The following is an 18,784-nucleotide window of genomic DNA, read 5'->3' as shown; positions in this document are numbered from 1 at the left end:
AACAGAAAAGCAATAGCAGGAAAACTCAGAGGAGGCAGAACAAGACCAACAAAATTGAGCTTGAGGATCGAAAACTCTTCCAAACGGTGCTTGCCATGTGAGGCCATGGCCCAGTCTCCCCAGGGCCATTGTCACATAACCCAGTGAAACTGGTGTGACTGTCTGCCACCCACACGGGCCCAATGGCTAAGTTGGTGGCTCATAATCTGGGCCCATTTCCTCCCCCCAGCGTCATGATTTGGCTTGAAGGGTTCTCCGTGACTTCAGCAGCTGCTGTCCTTCCTGAGCGTGGTATTCGAGCCACTTCTAATGAATGAAAATTACCACAACTTTAATGAGGACATCGGTCGTCGCTGTGCACTTGTCATGCAGCCACCCTTCTTCTGGGAGCAGCAGCCAGCATTTCCTTCAGGTCTACCTCTCCCCCACTGGACAGTCTTGGTGGGACCACCAGTCACGGCGCCCCACTCCCTGGGGCCAAGGGGTGGACACGACCCGTTAGACCAAGCAGATCCTCCCTCTGGAGCTGTAGCTGGATGTCACCCCCAGAAAAGCTACGTGGCTGAAGCTGGTGTAGCCGCTGCTGCTGAGACCCCCCTGTCTGAGTTCCTGCCCTTTCTGAGCCTAATTTGTCTACTTTTCCTTCCCTTCTTGGAGCTCCCCTCACATCTCCAGTAAACCCTCCTTGGCTTGAAGTTGCCAGAGACGTTTCTGGTCTTGCAACCAAAACTCTTTTTTTTGTCTTTTTTGCTTCTCACTGCTGAGTAGACAAATGCACTCACTTTCCCTGCTGAGTTTTGAGACAGGGAGAACTTTTGGAAGAAAGTACACAGCAGAGCAGCTGTCTCTGCCTGGTCTGCTGCCCCCCACCAAGCTGGAGGTGGAGGGTCTCCCCCTGCAGGCCCATCCCCTTCAACGGTGGCCAGGCATCCCTTTCTGTGCTTCTCTCCCAGGATTTGCAACTCCCCTTTCCTTGGCTGCTACTGGGGCCCGCACTCGCCTGGAGAGGGAATGCCAGCTGCAGGAAGCAAGGACAGACAGTGTGCATGTGAACATTTTAATAGAAAGCAGCTTTGAGGGCAAACTAGTGCAGCTTCAGAGACAAACTCTTTCCAAACGCGTGTAACATGACACTGGCCGTGTTTGCAGAGCATTTAAATTTTTTTATCCAAAGGAAGCATTTTATCCGTATAGTTTTTCCCTGAGTAGTGTAGAAAGACAGAGAGAGAGAGAGAGACAGCGCGGGGGTTGGGGGGGGGGGCGGTGTAAAAAGAGAGAGATTTGGTTTCTTTAGGCCAGAGTACAGGGCAGAAATACTGGGGATGTATGAAGAAGGTAAGAGGGGAAAATCCCTTTTGCTCCAGCTGTTTTTCCAGCTGTGTTGATTAGGAAACATGCTGGAGAAAAGCATATGCCCCCCTCGATGACTGCAACTTTCAGATCATGTCCTGTCTACCCTGTATAAAAACCGTTTACCCATTTCCCACTGTTCTTACAAAGAGATCTTAACTGCTTGCCAGGGCCTTGAAGTCCAGCCTGATGGGGTTTCCCCCTCCCTCCCTCTACCCCTCACTCACTCTGCTTAGCCATCTGCCTCCTCTATTGCCTGCCACAAACCAGGGCTGTTGTCCTGAGGGTCTTGGCCATCCCCTCCCCTCGGGTGTCTCCCTCCAGCTTCTCCACAGCTGACCTTCCCATCCTTCAGGTCTCGGATTAAATTCTGCCTTAGACAGCCTTTCCCTGACCCCCTACCAAAGGTAGCTCCCCATGTCCCAATGCCCCCTCCCCCCATCACTCAGGGGACACATAACCGAGAGATGATCACGTTGTGCTGATCGTTTTTCCCTCCCCCTCTCTTTACATAATTGACTGTTGTCTTATTTATTTGTAGATTTAAGTTTATCTTTGCTGCTGGAGTGTGAGGGACACACTTGTCTTGGTCACTTCTCAGGTAGTAGATGCTTGACAACACGCCTGAGGATGAATTTCAGGGCCCTCTGCTCTGTGGAATGCTGGAGCGGGGTGGCAACAGGGGCTCACGCTGTGAGCTTCTCTCTCATTTCAGATGAGGAGATGATCCTGCAGCAGGCTGGTTGCAGAACCCTCCTCTTCCCCTGCAGGCTCCGCGGCCAGTGCTCATCTGATCCCAAGGGCTGCCTGGAGTTGGATGGGCCTGTGGCTCTGCAGGGGCTGCAGTAGCTCTGTGGTCTTGGGGACATCAAAGCGCTGGTGGCGATTCCTGTGGGCGCTTTGCTGTGACGCCAGCAGCCAGGGAAATATCTGGAAGCCGCCTTGTGGAGGCTTGTGAGGTGGTTTTCTTTCCTTGCCCCGCCGGGCCTGCACCCGTCCCTGGCCACCTTTGCGCCAGATGCCACCTTCAGGCCTGTTTGAAGTGGCTGGAGAGGGAGACCTCTGGGCTCGGGGCTGCTTTGTTTTCAGAGGGTCCCTTTACTGCTGAGCTGGCTGCCGAGGCCAGAAGAGCTGACACCACTGATCTCAGTGACGTTCAGAACTGGGGTCACTCCAGGAAGGGGGGTTAGGAGCCTGGGGCCCTCCACGCACCGTCCCAGGAGGCCTGTCTTCTCCAGCCTGAATCTGCCCAGTGTGTGGTGAATCTGCCCCGAGATCCCTGGGTGAGGAGGCTCCAGGCGGCCCCCTGGGACGGTGGCGGGGGCGGGGAGTGGCCAGGCGCTGAGTGTGACTCATGCCCACCGCCGGCAGCCGGTTCTCCTCAGGCAACCCGATTGTCAGAAGGGCTGACTAAGCTTGTCCAAAAGTGAATCAGATAACACGGAGCCCGTTCTGGAGCAGCTTCCCGTCTTCTGGAGTCTGTCACTCAAGCTCATAAAGCTCGGGGAGCCTGGAATGTGGACTGTGCCACCATAGTTACCCTCTTCATTTGTCTCTGTGTTTTTCCATTCTGGATTCTTTCTCCCCACTCCCTCTGTACTGGCCTTCTTGTGGTCTCTCTTCTTTCTCTCCCTGAACTTGAGGGCTGCCATCGCATTTGCTAAAGATGCCACAGACCCTGCTGATGTTGCAAGGCTTCTATTAGCGTATCGATTTTTACCATTTTTAGGGGGTGGGAATCAATATTTATCATTAGGTCATGTACATCCAGACAGCAGAGTGGAAGCCGGCTGTTATTCCCCTGTGCCAGCCTTTGTCCAGAGGCTGATGGGGACGTGGCTCTTTATTGTTCTGGTTGCAGCTCCTTCTGGAATGTGAAAACGTTTCAGTTCCCCAGACCATCAAAATCGGAGCCCTTGTGTGTTCTCTGGCCCAGTTTCAAGAACTTTAGTTGATTGTTAAGGAAATTCTTTGGCTATGTTTTTCTCTGAATATGGTAATGCCTTTTTTCATTTTGGCGCTCTCTCTTCAGGGAACTGGATTAAGACTATTATTTATGGTTCTGACAAAGTAGTTCCCAGGTTGTTGGGGCTGAATTTGTAGGTGCCCCATCGGGAATGTCTCCTGTGCCCTTCACTGATTCCATTTGACAGTTTAGTGAGTGTGTAACAGTGTGTTAGAGTCCATGTTGACCAACTGCGGCCTGCAGTCCAAATCCAGCCCTCCATCTGTTTTTGTAAATACAGTTTTATTGAAACACAGCCATGCCCATTCCTTTATGTAGAGTCTATGGCTGCTTTTGCCATGCAACAGCAGAGTTGAGTAATTGGGATGGAGACTGTATGGCCTGTGAAGCCAAAAGCATTTACCTTTTGGCCTTTCACAGAAAAGTTTGCCAACCCCAGTGTGAGATGATTAACACCTCGTCTTAGAGGAGTTGAATGTGCTGGGAGCTAACTATGCGCATAAAAGCCAAGTGAAGTGACACACTAGGTCACCAAAAGGGAAAGGACAGAGATGCTGATTTCATTTGCTCTTTCTCTTGGAGGGAATTGTGCTTCTTTGCTGACAACGATGCTTCGGTCTTGCTGGATTAAGCAGAGAGAGGCCTTATTTTTGCCCATTTCTTGTAATATCAGTAGAGAGGAATTTATATGAAATCCAAGGTGTTTTAAATTATTATCCAGTTTTAAATCTTAATCATCTTTTAAGGTCTGGTTTGTTCACTCTTTCAATTCTTCCTTATTCATTGATTGTAAATATTTATTGAGCATCTGTCTTGGCCAGACGCATGTTCAGCACTGAGGATGTATCAGTAATGGGTGAAAGCCATGGAGCTTGTGGTCTAGTGTGGGAAACAGCTAAACTGGAATGAATCTGGTGATAAGTACAAAGAAGGAACAAATAGGAGGAGAGGTAGAGGCACTGGGGGCTGGGGAGACCTCTGTACACAGTGTAGGCTGATAGACGGCTGAAAACCAGGCTGCATCCAGAGTCAGTTACCTGGACTGCAATGCCAGGCCTTGGCTAACCCCAATTATTGAGCTAACCCCAATTTTAAGATCCTGATGGATCGTTTAAGATCTGGTTTGTTGATTCTTTCATTTATTCACTTCCACATTCATTGATTTTCGTAAATACTTATTGGCCGAACACTGTTGGCCACACTGGGATAGCGACATTGGCCAAGCTGAAGTCAGTGGATGAAAGTGGAGGGATCAGAGGGACTGATGTACGGACAACGCAAGAGTTACGCTTGATGGAGACGATGTTTTTCGTCGTCTGGATGCTGCAGGACATTTACAATCACTGGCTGCTGGACTCCCATATACAACTGTTGACATTTTGTGGTTTAAACGAGAAGCGTAAGGGAATATTTGAAATGCCAACGTTTCTTGATATACTTACAGGAGACTAATACTACGGTGGTGTTCATAAACAGCGAGGAGCAAGGCTGTTTCGTTTTTCGTTTGCTCTCTTTTTGTTTCTGCACAGCCATCTTCTCTCCTTTTTCTCTCTCCCTCCATCTCTCCACTCCTCTTATCTCTCCCATCTGACCTTCTCCCACCCTGCCACCCTCCCATTCATCCCACCTCTCCCACTTCTGCCATCCCTATTCAGCAACAACGACATGTCAAGTGGGGAAACGGATGGAAGAACCCTGTTCTTCTGAGTTCTGTGTGTGTGGGTGACCTCAGTGCCATGTAGCAGATCCTGTCTGCCCTGGCCTCTCAACCCCATGGTCTCACCCCTGCAGCACCCTCCCTTGGCTGTACCCTTGACCTTGTCATCACCGATAACCTCCACCCTCTCTAATCTGAATCCCAAGCACCTCACTCTCGTCCACCGCTTCCTGCCCTGGCACGGCCGCTTTATGGGTGTGTGACGTGTGCACTCACAGGCCCTGTGCTCAGAAGGGCCCCTGCTTGGGGGTTAATGCTCTGAGGTCACTGTCTTCATTTTGCCTTGCAATTGGTGTTTTGTAAGTGAAGTCCAATGAGTCAGCGGGGTGTGTGCTGGGGGCTTGGAGCCTTGACTCACCACTGTTCCTCCTCCTGTCACCTTCCTACCTTCCAAGGATGGGTTCTCAGCCTCCCTGCTCCCCTGTCACCTGGGACTCCTGGCCCCATGCAGCGATCACTACCACCCTCTGTCCCCCAGGGGGTATGGGCGTGGGGAGAGTTGGGTTTAGGTGAGCATCCCCTGTGGCATCTTGGGGCAGCGAGTGGTGGCAGGGCTTGGGCAGATGACCCCCTGGGGCATTCCTCCAGTGACTAGGCAGAGCCAGGCCCCTTCCATCCCATCCAGGTACCTAGTACATCCTGCTTGGAAGGATGTTGCAATGCCCTTGGGGGTTGTTCATCTTCTGTGGATTGGGCGATGGGCCCTTGGGGAGGGGAGATGCCTGGCTCGAGTTCCCTGCCCCCAGCCAGGCACAGTGTGTGGGTCCATTTGGTAGCTGGTGGGCAGAGCGCTGAGACCTGAGGCCCTGCGTGTCCACACTCACCTGGTGAGTATCTTTGTGTCCCAGGGAGCAAATAGGAAACATCATGACAGGTCAAGAGAGAGAATGTGGAAGAAAAGAAAAAGGGTTATATTTTAGTATCTTGAATGACACGTTTTGTGCACTTTCTGAACGAGAGGTTTGCATTTTTAATTCTCCCTGGGCCCCACAAATTATGTAGTTGGTCCTCCCCCTAGTACCTCAGCTCCAGCAAATCCTTGGTTCATCTGGGTCTACAGTCCACTGATCCGCTCACCTTCCACTGTCCCTCACCCCCTCGTGGGCTCACTTCCCTCCTGACTCAGGCTGGGTCACCGTCTCTCAGGCACGTCTTAGATGCTAACACCCCCTGAACTCCTCTGGGGCCTGGTTTTTTTCTTAGGGGGCCTGCGAGCTCTCTAGCACTGGCTCTTGCTGGGTATGGGGGGTGTGCTATTCTCCCCGTTGCATATTTTTTAAAGAAAATGAGAGGCTAGCATAACTGTTTCCAGAAGCCACGTTGAATCACTCAGTTGAGTAGCAGCCAGTTGCTGCAACACTAGCCTTTAAGGAACCTTCAGCCAACACACAGGACCAGCCTGGAAGCCTGGCCCCTGGAAAGCGGGGGAGCTGGGCAGCTGGTGGATGCAGTGGCTTCTGCAGATTCTGCAAAACAAACATTTTTGTAACAGGAGCACTTTATACTTTTCCAGGAAGAGAAAGAAGTAGTTGACTTGCCTCATTAGCTTAAAAAGAAGCTGTCAATTTTCCTTTAGTTTAATTGATTCATTTTCTTGCTCTTTTCTCCAAGCTTCAGGGAATGAGGTTGCAATGAAATGAGCACAAAGGGGCCATTCGGCAAAGCCCAGTGCAGCCGGAAGCTGAAGTGCTGATGGGTTATTTCTTTTAGGACCTCTCTAGAAGGTCACTGGCTGAGCCAGCATCCGGAGAATTCCGTGAATACCCCTCCCCTTGCAGCTGTAGGAGTTCGCAGGGATTATGACCCCTTAGGGGAGGTGTGTGAAAAGAGATTTATTAAGGACCTTGATACCTGTTTTGATCCTACCAATTTAGCCATTATCTGCCAATAGCTTTTTTGGAAGTCAACCAGGTCTTCTGGAAAGAACCCTAATTATCAGAGCTGGGATGGCCTTGGATGTCACCAGCTCAATCCCTTTATTTTAGAAGCGGTAAAACGGAGACCCAGAGACCCAAGGTGGTGGAGTTAGTTCAGGACCAAGACTAAACTCGGATGTCCTGCTGCCTGGGACAGGGTGCTCCCAGGGTGTGGCATTGTGCGTGCGTCTGCATATGTGTGTGTGCATGTGTGCATGTGTGTGCGTGTGTGCATGTGTGCGCGCGTATGCATGTGTGTGCATGTGTGCATTTTGTCTGAGTCTTCGCTTCTGCACCACCGTTGGTTGGTGCTGGAGAGTAAGCCTGAAGCAGCCCTCAGCCGGGGCATTTCTCAGCACAGACCCAGCTTTTCTTCCTGGGGAGGCCGGCCGTTGTGACGCACCTTCAGCAGGAGCCCAGGCCACACGCAGAGCCGGCGAAGCAGGCAGTGCCGCACAGGCCTGCCTCCACGCCCCACGAGTGGGCTGGTGAGAAGACCTGGAATGAAGGAGGTGGGGATTCCAGTCCTGTACCACCACCCTTGCTGTGGGACCGTCAGTCCCCTTGTGAGCAGAAAGGACACAAGGCCTGTCCCCTCTGTCCCAGGGACGGCTGGCTGTAAAGGCCGAGGGAATGACAGATCACAAGGCACTGGCCAGGCTCTGTTTGGACCACTAATCTTGCACTGACCATCACTTTCCTTTGAAGCCGACTTCTCCTCTTGCCCCTACGCCCACCCCCCAAAAACCCGGCATGAAGGAGCGTATAGTTATTAGAGCGCTTTGCAAACACTGTGGGTGTTAGGATCACTACTCTAAAATGAACCATTTTCCTCTGAGCTTCATGGACTCTGATGGCCGCCCGCCCCTCAGCCTCCTCTCCCTGCTGGCGGAACCATGGTCTTGTCTTAGGTCCCCCCAACCCACCCCATTCCTAATTCAGGCAAATCCTGAGGGGCTAAGGCAGTCATGGGGCCACGCTCCCCTCCCCAAAGGGTGGTTGAGGGTCACCTGACGACCGGATGCTCGCCGATGACCCATGCGCTGGGCCCTTCTGGATTCTCAGCTATTCTGAAGAGACACCAGGGAGAAAAGACCCTCTTACTTCCCCTGGGCACATCACAACTTTATGTCATGTCTGGAAGGGCCGTGGCCATTTGGTGACCGTGAGAACAGGCTGAAGTTGATCAGACAGAAAGAAGGAAGGAGCCCTTCTCGATGTTGTCCTTTGAGAATTTGAGGTGATCGGCCCTGGCACCACCCTGCCCATGAACAGGTGGATATTTATTCCATTTCAGGTTGGATTTTCTATTACTTGTAGCTGAAAAAACCCTAACTGACGCACCCAAATCATTTTTAGTGTTATCTATATTTAGCCCTTATGGAAGATTCTAGGCTGAGCTGACTATGGGGAAGGAGATGGACTTTCTCTTTCTATGGCTGTGTGTCCTGGTGTGTATGTCCACCCGTCAGGTGGTGGATGTCATTGTGGGGCATGGTGGATTTCATTGATCTTCTGTGTTCACTGTGCTGGGCACATAGGAGACGCTCTGTGAATCTTGTTGAGAAAGTTCTCTTTTGTGTCGGCTGTTTCCTGGACCCAGTGCTGCCAGGCCTGCTGGTGGTTGTTTGCTTGCTGTAATCTAAATGAACGGTAGAGCCTTCTTTAATCGTGTGATGCACCAGCATCTTCCAAGTTTCAGGATTAAATCCGCCACACACTTAGTATCCCGCCTGCGGCTAGGGTTCAGTGATTTCACACAGACAAGATAAGTCTGGAGTCCACACCCGGGACTCCTCACAGCCTCATCTGGGCTGTCTCTCCATCAACCTGGGTGGCGTGGGCTGACAAGTCGGGTGTTAGGGGGATTTTCTTAAGTTCCCTCTTGTTGGTTCTGCTGTGAGGACATCCTTCAGCATCAGTGAGTCACTTGTGGACTGCCGGCGGCGGTGCATGTCAACCTGGACTCCCCCTCTTTTCAATCTAGACACCTCCCAGGCTCCTCCCTCTTATGAGCAGAAGCGTGACCTTGAGAACCGGCAGTGCGATGGACTCACTTTGGAATGTCCCTCGTCCTTGAGAGACTTGGGCCACACGTGAGCTACAGGCTCTCCAGGTGGGGCCCAGGGCTCCTTCTCGGCTCTGATACGGAGCCTCGGAGCCTCGGAGTTTTGCTTTTGCCACTTGCGAGCTCTGCCACCTCGCTGCTTTTGTGCGCACGCCCCACTTGCATTTTCATCCCCCCGTGGCTGGAGAACCTGACGTGAGGACGGGAGCTGCATTCCCCGTCCTTCCTCCTCTCCTCCTGCTCTGCCAAGTGGGGGGGATGCCTCTGCTTTGACATCGTAGGCGTGCCTCGAGGTCCAGCGAGATGGTGAGATGTGGGAAGTGGCTGTTAGGAGAGGGGCTGGCATCTCTAAGTGGCCCCTGTGACCGGGGCCACTTCAGAGGGAGACCGGACAGAGTGTCTGCAGCCAGGAGCCCCGAGATGGCTTTGATGTGGGTGGCGCGGGAACCAGCCTGCGGACAGCATCACAGGGTTACACCAGGAATGGGCTCCCCCCATGTTCCACATCTGCAGGTCAAGGCTGAGGCATGGCTTTTTGCTTCCAGCCATATCTGCATTTCATCTCCCCCAGACCCCCCATGGAGCGTGTGTCTAGACAGCTTTGGAATGAGATGCTCAATTACTGAGCAGGAATTTGGCCAGCGGAGGTACAGCTGGGCCAAGCAGACAGCCCCGAGGTAAGGAACAAGGCTGAGAATGAGCTTTATTTGGATCTGGAACTGACCGGAGAGCCTGATGTTCCTGGGGCCAGCCGGCCTCCAAAATGGCTCCCAAAAGGCATTTTGACTACACGAGAACCGTAAATCTGGCCTGGCCCACATCTCTGTCCCATGTCACTCCTGCAGGCAAAGATTTCTGCCTGCAGTTAGAATTCTGGGTTAACAGGGGAAGGTCTGAGAGTTGGGATGCCTGTTTTCCTGTTAGGCTGCTCATCAACTGTGAGAAGTCACTCCATCTCTGAGCCTCAGTTTCCACTTCTGTAAAATGGAGTGAAATATGCCCTAACTCTGACGGTGGTCGTGAAAGTGCTTTGTCATCTGGATTGATTGTCATCACATCAATTCAGGCTTCATATTATAGCCCCCCCAATATGTAATCTACTTGCTTTTTTCTGTCGTATGATTATCCTTCGTAATCTATGAAATGTTTGAGGGAATAAAAACTTAATGTGGTAATTGGTGTCGCCCATTGGTGCAGGTTTGACTACATGGCTCTTGTGACCTGCGTTTCCTCCTCTTGTGCTCAAGTGAGGACTGGTTCTCAGAGAGATTCCAGGCTCGTATGGCTGCTGTCCACTTGTCTGAGCCCATGTGGTCAGCTGAGAGTGGACAACTTCACTGCGCTGGAGCCAGGCTGACCTGGGCTCTCCGGGCCCGTTGTCGGCAGCGGGCAGTGTCCCCTGGGGGCCTGGCGCTACCCAGTGGGCAGGCTGAGCAGCTCGCAAGCCCTTGGTTTCTCTTCCCCTCAGGAGGGTCTCTCCTCTCTGTCCTCACAGCGTCTGCTCCCCCAAAAGCATTTGCCTCCTTCCCTCATCCTCTTTGCCTGAGCTCAGACCTGGAAGAGGAGAGTTTGAGGGAGCACTGTCTTCAGGCCCCTCTGCCTTCTAAGCCCCCTGAGACCAGGGCGTCTGGGTCAGGCCCCTTCCCGGGGGGGGGAAGGTGGAGTGGCAGGGATGTGGTGTGCAGATGCAGATGAAGACCTCCCAGTGAGTCCTGCCACGTCACTTCCTGATGTGGTTCCCAGTTGGTGGCTGAGCTGATGGGGCTGGGCCCGCCTTTCTCTGTTTGAAGTTGATTTCTTGCCTTGAAGTTGGTGAAAAACAACTGTTATCTTGGGCAGCCAGGCAGCCTCAGCCCCAGGAGCCTTTGCCGCTGTGTTCCCTTGCCCAGCCCTAAACCCAGCCCTGAGGGCCATTCCTAGGCCCTGAAGGAAAGGTACCTTCCCAGAGTGCCTCCCCCAGAGTGGCAGAGTGCACACCACGGGCCCTGAAAGCTGCCCGCCCACGCCCCACCTCGCTACTGTTGAAAGACATCATTCCCCACAGGGCCAGCTGGCGTGGGCCCAGGGTAAACAGGCCATGCTGAGCTTCCTGGAGTTCCGCTGGAGGCTTAGGAGCTTGGGGAGTGGTTTGGGGCTCCTGGCTCCGCCCAACCTTCACAGGCATAGGAATAGGGCTTGTTGGGTTAACCTGCCCACCCGGTCAGGGAGCAGAGGTGTTGGTTGACGGAAGACCTTTTCAGACGAGGAGAGAGCACACCTCTTGGGCCTTGGCATCTGGGGGCCTGGATGCCTTGAGCACCAAGCCCATCCCGGCCCCTCCCCAGAATTGCTGGGGCCTTAGCACAGAGACGCACCGAACTGAGTCAGTGCTGTTCCTGGTGTTCAGTGCTCCCGGTTCTCTGGGACTCAGGTGAATGTGTCTATGATAAGGGGGGCAGATCCCCTCTTTCCCTTCCACCACAGGGGTGTGTGGGCTCAGGATCCTTCTTTGGGGCTTCACTCCCTAAGAACCCCCAGGTAGTCTTGCCCCAAATCCTAAATTCGTCTCCCTCTGTCTCCTGGCCTCAAGGTTTCAGAGCGAGTCTGTGCCGACAGCTTCAAGGTGTGCTGAGACTCCAGTAACTTCCCCACGTTGTCTTGGCCTTGCCCTGTGACAGCTCAGGACGTGTTGATTGTTGTGGGTGGGAGGGAAGTGTGGCCCTCGGCCCGGGAAGGGATGACAGGCCTGACCTCAGTTTCCCCCAAGGCCCGGTGAGCACTGCTGGGCGTTCGGTGACACCTGTGCGTTTATCCATCCTGTGAACTCAACCAAACGCAGCCATGCCAACCTTGTGTTTCCAGGGAAACCTGCCCGTCCTGCTGCTTGGCCGCTCCTCGGAGCTGCGGCCGGGAGAGTTCGTGGTCGCCATTGGAAGCCCGTTTTCCCTTCAGAACACGGTCACTACCGGGATCGTCAGCACCACCCAGCGCGGCGGCAAAGAGCTGGGGCTCCGGAACTTGGACATGGACTACATCCAGACAGACGCCATCATCAACGTGAGCCCCGCCTGCTGGGCCGGGCGGGTTTAGGAAAGCCGGGCTTAGGAACCAGGGGTGAGGCAGGCTCCTCAAGGTGCTGTCCAAGGGGTTCCCTTTGCACCCCTAGAGCAGCTGAGGCGGAGGGCTGGTCCTCGCCCGTAGCCGTCTACAGGGGCTCCTGTGAAGGGCCTGTAGCTTCGCCCAGGTCTGCCGCAGGGAGGAGCCCCCGCCCCCGAGGGTCAGCGGCCCCTCAGTGGAGCTGCTTCCTGCAGGAGGGACGCTCACCCTGGTACAGGCTCTGTGGCCCCAGGAGGGGTCTGCTCCGCCTTGGGCCGCAGTCTGAGCGTCACCCCTACGCTGTTCAAGGTCTAACGAGGCCAGGGATTGTGCCACGCAATCTCATACATGGGATCTTTTTTAAATCACATTTTTCCACTGCAGCTGTCTCCCTATAGGATTGACGTTTCTAAAAAGCAATGTTTTTTTCTCCCTACATCTGTCTAGTAAATAACAAGCACAACATGTTTTGTTCACTCACTGCCCTAACAGGTTTTATTCCCAAACTTTCTTGTGATCTGCAAGAAGTAATGGAAATAGAACAAACTGTGGGTTTCCAGCCCTGGCAGCAAAGTCGGGGTCACACGGATGGGGGGCTGTGCAGATTTGAAATACCGTGATGCTGGAGCAAGCGGGCAGCCAGCCTGTTGCCAAGAGAAGGAGGTTGTGCTGGGTGTTTTAGGGATTCAAAGGTGGCCTCTGGAGCAGAAAAACATTCCCATTTATGGCACATCTAAAACTTTCTCAAAATTGTTAAGGTCCTTTTTTTCTAGCAAAATATTAGGTTGACAGGAACAAATCTCAGGAGAGAACCTACACTCGGGAACCTGCCAGGCAGGGAAGTAGATCCGACCACGTAACGACAAACTCCTAACTTTGTAATTTTTGCTTCGTTTCAGTATGGAAACTCCGGAGGCCCATTAGTAAACCTGGTAAGGTCTTTTTAAAAAATCTATGTACATGCTTTTTTTTTTTTTTTTTTTTGCTTTCTTTTCACACATGAACTTTCCAAAGCACATTATTTAATTCCTTTAAAGTGAAATCCGTGAATGTACTGCATCCTTGCAAATTACCCTTCTTGTCTTTTCTGGAAAGAGCGAGGCATCTGGAGTTGAGCACTGGAAGTGTAATGCCAGCAGAGACGCTTGTGTTTCAAAGTTACTAGTAAACACAGTGGAATTCAGGTCCAACCCAGGAGGAGTTAAAGGAGCAGGCCTTTATTCTGAAGGTGTCAGCAGTTCTGGCCTGTCACAGAGCGGCACCTCCTTCAAATGACGTCTCCAGGCTGCTGAAGGAGCTGGCTTGGCTCGTCTACAGTCTTTTTCTCTGCCAGGAGCCCTCCCTTAAGACCTGCCTGGAATGAGGCGTTATCCCTCTCACAAAGATGTCACTTCAGTCTGTTTAAATACATAAGCATGAAAAGGGAAGCCTTAGAGTCAGACTGTCAGAGCGAGGGCGCAGCTCGGGGGTCACCCAGCTCGACTCTTATTTACAGATGAAATCAGGCCATCTCTAGCAAGGCCCAGGATGGCAGCGCCTCCAGGATGGTCCCTGGGAATCAGGACTGAATTCTCAGTGCTGCGGGAGTGTGTGAGGAGTGATGTCTACTCACCTGGCAGTTTTCCCTTCTAAGCCCAAGTGGAACACACCATATAACAATAGCCTCCAGAATGATGGTGGGAGGGCGTGAGGGGAGCCTGTTGTTCAGGGATTGTTTCCTATGGTGCAGCATTCCCTAAACTGTGAGTTTATCTTGCATCGATGCACACCCTGTGGACTGGCTTCCTCCATGATTGAAAGCTAGTCTGCAACAAGCAGAGGAAATGAGGCATGGTGGTGCGCCCTCCGCCTCTCCCAGCCCCCCGCAGCGCCCCCACGCTGCTGTCTGAGACAAGACTGCATTTTCCTGGTAATGAAGCATGGGGGCCCTAGGCACTAAGCTGGTTTCTCCCTGGTATCATGCAGCTGGATTGCTGTGAACGTGTGGAGTTGCAGACAGATGTGGAGAGAAGTCAGCCAGGATCACAGGAGGCTGTGGTGAGGGACTTGGGTCGCATTTTAACGACATTGAGAACAGGAAGCCCATGACCTGGTTGATGACTTCGAAACATCATTCTCGTGGCTGGGAGGAGGGTGGGTGGAAGTTGGGAGCCAGTTAAGAGTCTCTCTTGGTAATCCAGACCAGGTTGGAGCAAAGGGGTGACATTCCAGATTTGTGTAAGGGATGGAACCCTCATCAGAGTTCAAGGTGAGGCAAAGAGGAATCCAGGCCCACTCCCAGGTTTCTGGCCACTGACTGAAATAACAGGAGTCTCCCAAGGTCCCACGGCAGGTAGAGGCCCAAGCCAGGATTTGGACCACCTTAGTGCGTCCCCCATGGCCCTGACTGTACACTGCAAACTGGGGACTGGACCTCGTGGATCCTTGTGTCCCTGGCACAGCTGCCAATTGGGCTGATCTGTTGTCATTTTGTTGTCCCACCAGGCAAAGCCATCACCAGGAAGAAGTATATTGTCATCCGAATGATGTCGCTCACATCCAGGTGGGTACCAGGATGTCTGTGTCTGTCTTAGATTTAAATACACCTGAACTTCAGGAGGCTCTCACTGGCTCCCCTGAAAGAGAAAACTTACGTTGCCTTAAGATATCTCAGTTTCTGGTTAAAATTAAGTAACATTAGGAAAGAGAGGAGGGGCCATTAGCCTTGGCCTCTTGTTTTATCTTTCACTTTTGTTTTTGTGTTCTGAGCAAGTCCTTCCTTCTAGAAGTTTCTGCCCTCCTCTTTAAGGCAGGCCTGAGCAACAGGGGGTGTTGGTCACTCTCCCTCATGCCTTCCTTTCACCACTTGTTCTGTTGAAACCCACAGTCCAGGAGTGCCCCAAGCACCTCCCTCGGCCCCAGAGCGCCCTGCCCTTCATTAGCTCTGCCGCGTGTGGGCTGTGGCTCCAGGAATCGGCTCAGGCCCAGCATGACTGATGGGCTTGTTTTCCCCGAGCTGATGGAAGTTGTGCCTGCCAGGCTCCTAACACACTTGTGTTTTAACCTTGATGAAAAAATGTGGTGTAATCGCATGAGTCCTGGTAACCACGGGCATGGTTGAAACTGTTGTAGGTAAGGTCGGCAAAGGGCAGAACCTATTAATATAGATATTCATATATTAATTATCATACTTAATTAACTACTAATTAATTGTGAACACATTACCATAGTTTAGATACATATAAAGAATGGTGGTTCCTTTCTTAGCACTCCAGAATGTGGACTGATTTGCCAAGACTAAAATGTGCGTCGGCTCCTTGTCTGGGAACTACGGGAGATGGAGGTGCAGGGAGGGAATACGGGCCCTGGGGTCTGGCTTCCTGGGTTCTCGTCCCAGCTCCGCTACTTCCTGGCTTGTGACCTTGGGAGTGACTTTACCTCTGGTGCCTCAGTTTCCTCCTCCCTAGGATGAGGATAAGAGTGCAGGCATATTGGTGTGTGGTGAGGACCGAATGAGTTAACATGTGTCAAGGCTTGGCTCAGTGGGTGGTGGCAATGGTCACCAGCCACAGTGACGCTAGCTGCTATTTCTCACCTGCTTCCTCTGTGCCAGGCACTGGCCCAGGTGCCGTACCTGGAGGATCTCATGTAATCCTCACATCAACCCCCGTCATAGAGTCCTGTCATTATCCCTATTTTGCGGGTGAGAAAACTAAGGCACAGAGAAGTTGAGCAACTGCCAAAGATCATACAATTAGACAATGGCAGAGCTTGTGCTCCAAACAGGCCATCCACTATACAGTCATGCACCGCGTAACGATGTTTTGGTCAATGAGGAACCGTGTACATGATGGTGGTCCCATGAGATTAGTACCATTTAGCCCAGGTGTGTACTAGGCTGTACCATCTAGGTGTGTGTAAGGACGCTCTATGATGTTCACACAGTGACCAAATAGCCTAACGACGCCTTTCTTAGAACGTATCCCCGTCATTAAGCGACATATGACTGTACTGTATTGACCCCTTAAGTAGTAGCTACTATCAGTTAATTAATAAAATTAATAATAATAATGATAAAGCACTTCCCTTGCTGCTACTCAGTAAATCTTTGACCCTAGCAGACAGGCAATTTAAAGCAGAATCAAAACTCCTGGAGGAAGTGACATTAGCATCAGGGACAGGAGGAGAAGCTGGGTGAGAGCCGAGTCTCAGCAGAGGAGGCCCGTTGAGACCTCATGCTAACTCGGGTGCTTTTCCTCTCACTCAGCAAAGCCAAAGAGCTGAAGGATCGCCACCAAGACTTCCCAGACGTGCTGTCAGGGGCGTATATCATTGAAGTAATTCCTGATAGCCCAGCAGAAGCATGAGTTGGAATCATTTTCCCTTCTCCTAATATTCTTGTGGTTCCTGAGGGCGGCAGGGAGGGGCGGTGTTTTTACATTGGCTCAGGTATTTGTGACAATCCTTGTAAACTGGTCAGACATTCTTGGTCACTCCCGCTGGTCAGGCTTTCCAACCTGGTATAGCCCAGGACGCATCAACCAAAGGGTGCTTCCCATCTTCAAAAGTCATGAGGGGTCATCCGGATGGAAGGAACAATATTGGACTTATTATGAGTCTCTGGGACAGGCCTGGCTGGGGAAAGAGGGTGTAAGGAGGGCAGCGTCTCTGAGCCCTCAGGCAGCGGTCCCATCCTAGGTGTCAGGACGTATCTCCTCCCGAAGCCTTCTCTAATTATATCTATCAGTCAGGCCACACCCATCCACACCTCTGGAAAAATAACCCAGGTAACATCAAAGGAACATGAAAAGAAGCAGCTCAACCAACAATCAGGGTTTGTTACCTGTATTGACATGATACCCAGGGAAAGTGTGAGACCAGGAGCCAGCACACTGTTCCCCGGTGGCCAGCTCTGGCTTGCTGCCTGCTTTTGTACAACCTGTGGGCTAAGAATAGATTTTGCACTTGTAAATGTTTGAAAAAATTTAAAATAAGAATAGTATATTATGACACATGAAAATTATATGAAATTCAAACTTCAGTGTCCATAAATGAAGTTTTACTGGAGCACAGCCAGTAAATATTAGATGACATATTGTCTGTCTACGGTGGCTTTTGGGCTACAATGGCAGAGTTGAGTAATTGTGACAGAGACAGTGTGGCCTGCAAAGCCTAAAATGTTTCCTATTGGGCCCTTTAGGGGAAAAGTTGGCTGATCTCTTTGCTTGGACAATAGGCCATCTTGTTTGATGCTGTCATACATCAGAGCTAAGTTACAGAAACAATAACACAAAGAAAGCGTCTCGTGATAGAACCATTCTGCCCACCTGTAGGAACTGCTCTCTGAGTTGAGACACCCATTACAAGCAAGTTGGCCATGGTCATGGTATATGGTAGGTGGTGTATGGTACATCCTTGCCTCCATTGGGCTCAGTCTGTCCCAAGATCGTCCAGGTGCTGGTAGGCATTTCTGCAATGGACATAATTGATCATTTGGCCTAAAAATTTCAAAAGAAAATAATGCAACCCATTGGTGACTCAAGCCATTCTCTCACAAGTTCATCACCACCCCACCCTGTTTGCTCTGGGCTTTTAGGTTCTAAATTGTGCCTCTGTCAATGTAAAGTGGATCACCTTTCATGGCAGTTAGGCCAGAAAGAATGGAAACATGACAATTCTGTTTCCTTTTGTGTTGCAGTGGTGGACTCAAGGAAAATGATGTCATAATCAGCATCAATGGACAGTCGGTGGTCTCCGCCAATGACGTCAGTGACGTCATTAAAAAGGAAAGCACCCTCAACATGGTTGTCCGCAGGGGCAATGAAGACATTATGATTACGGTGATTCCCGAAGAAATTGACCCCTAGGCAGAGGCATGAGCTGGACTTCATGTTTCCCTCAAAGACTCTCCATGGACGATGCGTGATGACTCTGGGCCGGTGGCACAGGACACCCAAGACTTTTGACTGCCATGTTGCTTGTTCAGCAGAAACGCCCTGGCCAACAGAATCCTTCTTGATAGTTTGCAGGCAAAGCAAATGTAATGTTATAGATCCGCAGGCAGAAGCTCATCCTTCTGTATCCTATGTATGCAGCGTGCTTTTTCTTGCCAGCTTGGTCTGTTCCTGCTTAGACAGTCAACATTTGTCTCTTCCTTTAACCGAGTCATCCTCTTAGTCCAACTAAGGCAGTTGATACAACACATAGATAAAAGGAAGGTCCCATGGGAGCCAGAAGGGTACTGGGTGTGTTTATGGTTTCCTTCGAGTCAGCACCCAGAGGAGGTAGATGCCAGAGACCACGGGAGGGGGAACGTTGGGTTCCAAAACGGCCCACGTTCCCTCTTTTAGGAATCTCTTCAGAACTGGGAGCACAGTGACTTTGAGTTTGAGCTATTAAAATACTTCTTCCTACTCTGCTTTCTGGCGTGCTGCTTCTCCTTTCCCAGGAACAGCTGGTTGCAGTCTCTCTGACATGAGTATCACGTCAATGGGCTCCTCCTTAAACCACGTCGTCCACTCAGGGTTGAGCCTGACATCTTGACGGTTACTTCAGAACCGTCTTGTGGGACTTACTGGTGTTGTTAACAACTGTGCTTGGCCACCCCGGCTGCATAACATAGGCTTGCGGGAGAGTTGCACACGCATCTGGAGCTTTTCACACTGCAGAGGGTCCGTCGACCCCATGCATCATGCAATCAGTCAGCAAAGATT

General features: G+C 51.6%; 1 protein-coding gene across 1 annotated transcript in view; it reads left to right on the top strand.

Moving 5' to 3' along the window:
- LOC147916917 (serine protease HTRA1-like) overlaps nucleotides 1–18,489 on the top strand; it is a 51,663-nt gene extending 33,174 nt beyond the window's left edge. Inside the window, 5 exon segments of the mRNA XM_087432922.1 lie at nucleotides 11,859–12,053; nucleotides 12,992–13,024; nucleotides 14,534–14,634; nucleotides 16,339–16,434; nucleotides 17,770–18,489. Of these exon segments, the coding sequence (XP_087289048.1) occupies nucleotides 11,859–12,053; nucleotides 12,992–13,024; nucleotides 14,534–14,634; nucleotides 16,339–16,434; nucleotides 17,770–17,938 (594 nt within the window). The 3' untranslated portion in view covers nucleotides 17,939–18,489.
- Nucleotides 18,490–18,784: the final 295 nt, after the last annotated feature.

This window comes from Ceratotherium simum, chromosome 6 (genome assembly GCF_057802395.1).
Source record: "Ceratotherium simum simum isolate JZ-2026a chromosome 6, ASM5780239v1, whole genome shotgun sequence".
NCBI classification, from domain to species: Eukaryota; Metazoa; Chordata; class Mammalia; order Perissodactyla; family Rhinocerotidae; genus Ceratotherium; species Ceratotherium simum.
The sequence above is the reverse complement of the archived record's forward strand: the minus strand, read 5'-3'. Positions and strand labels throughout refer to the sequence as shown.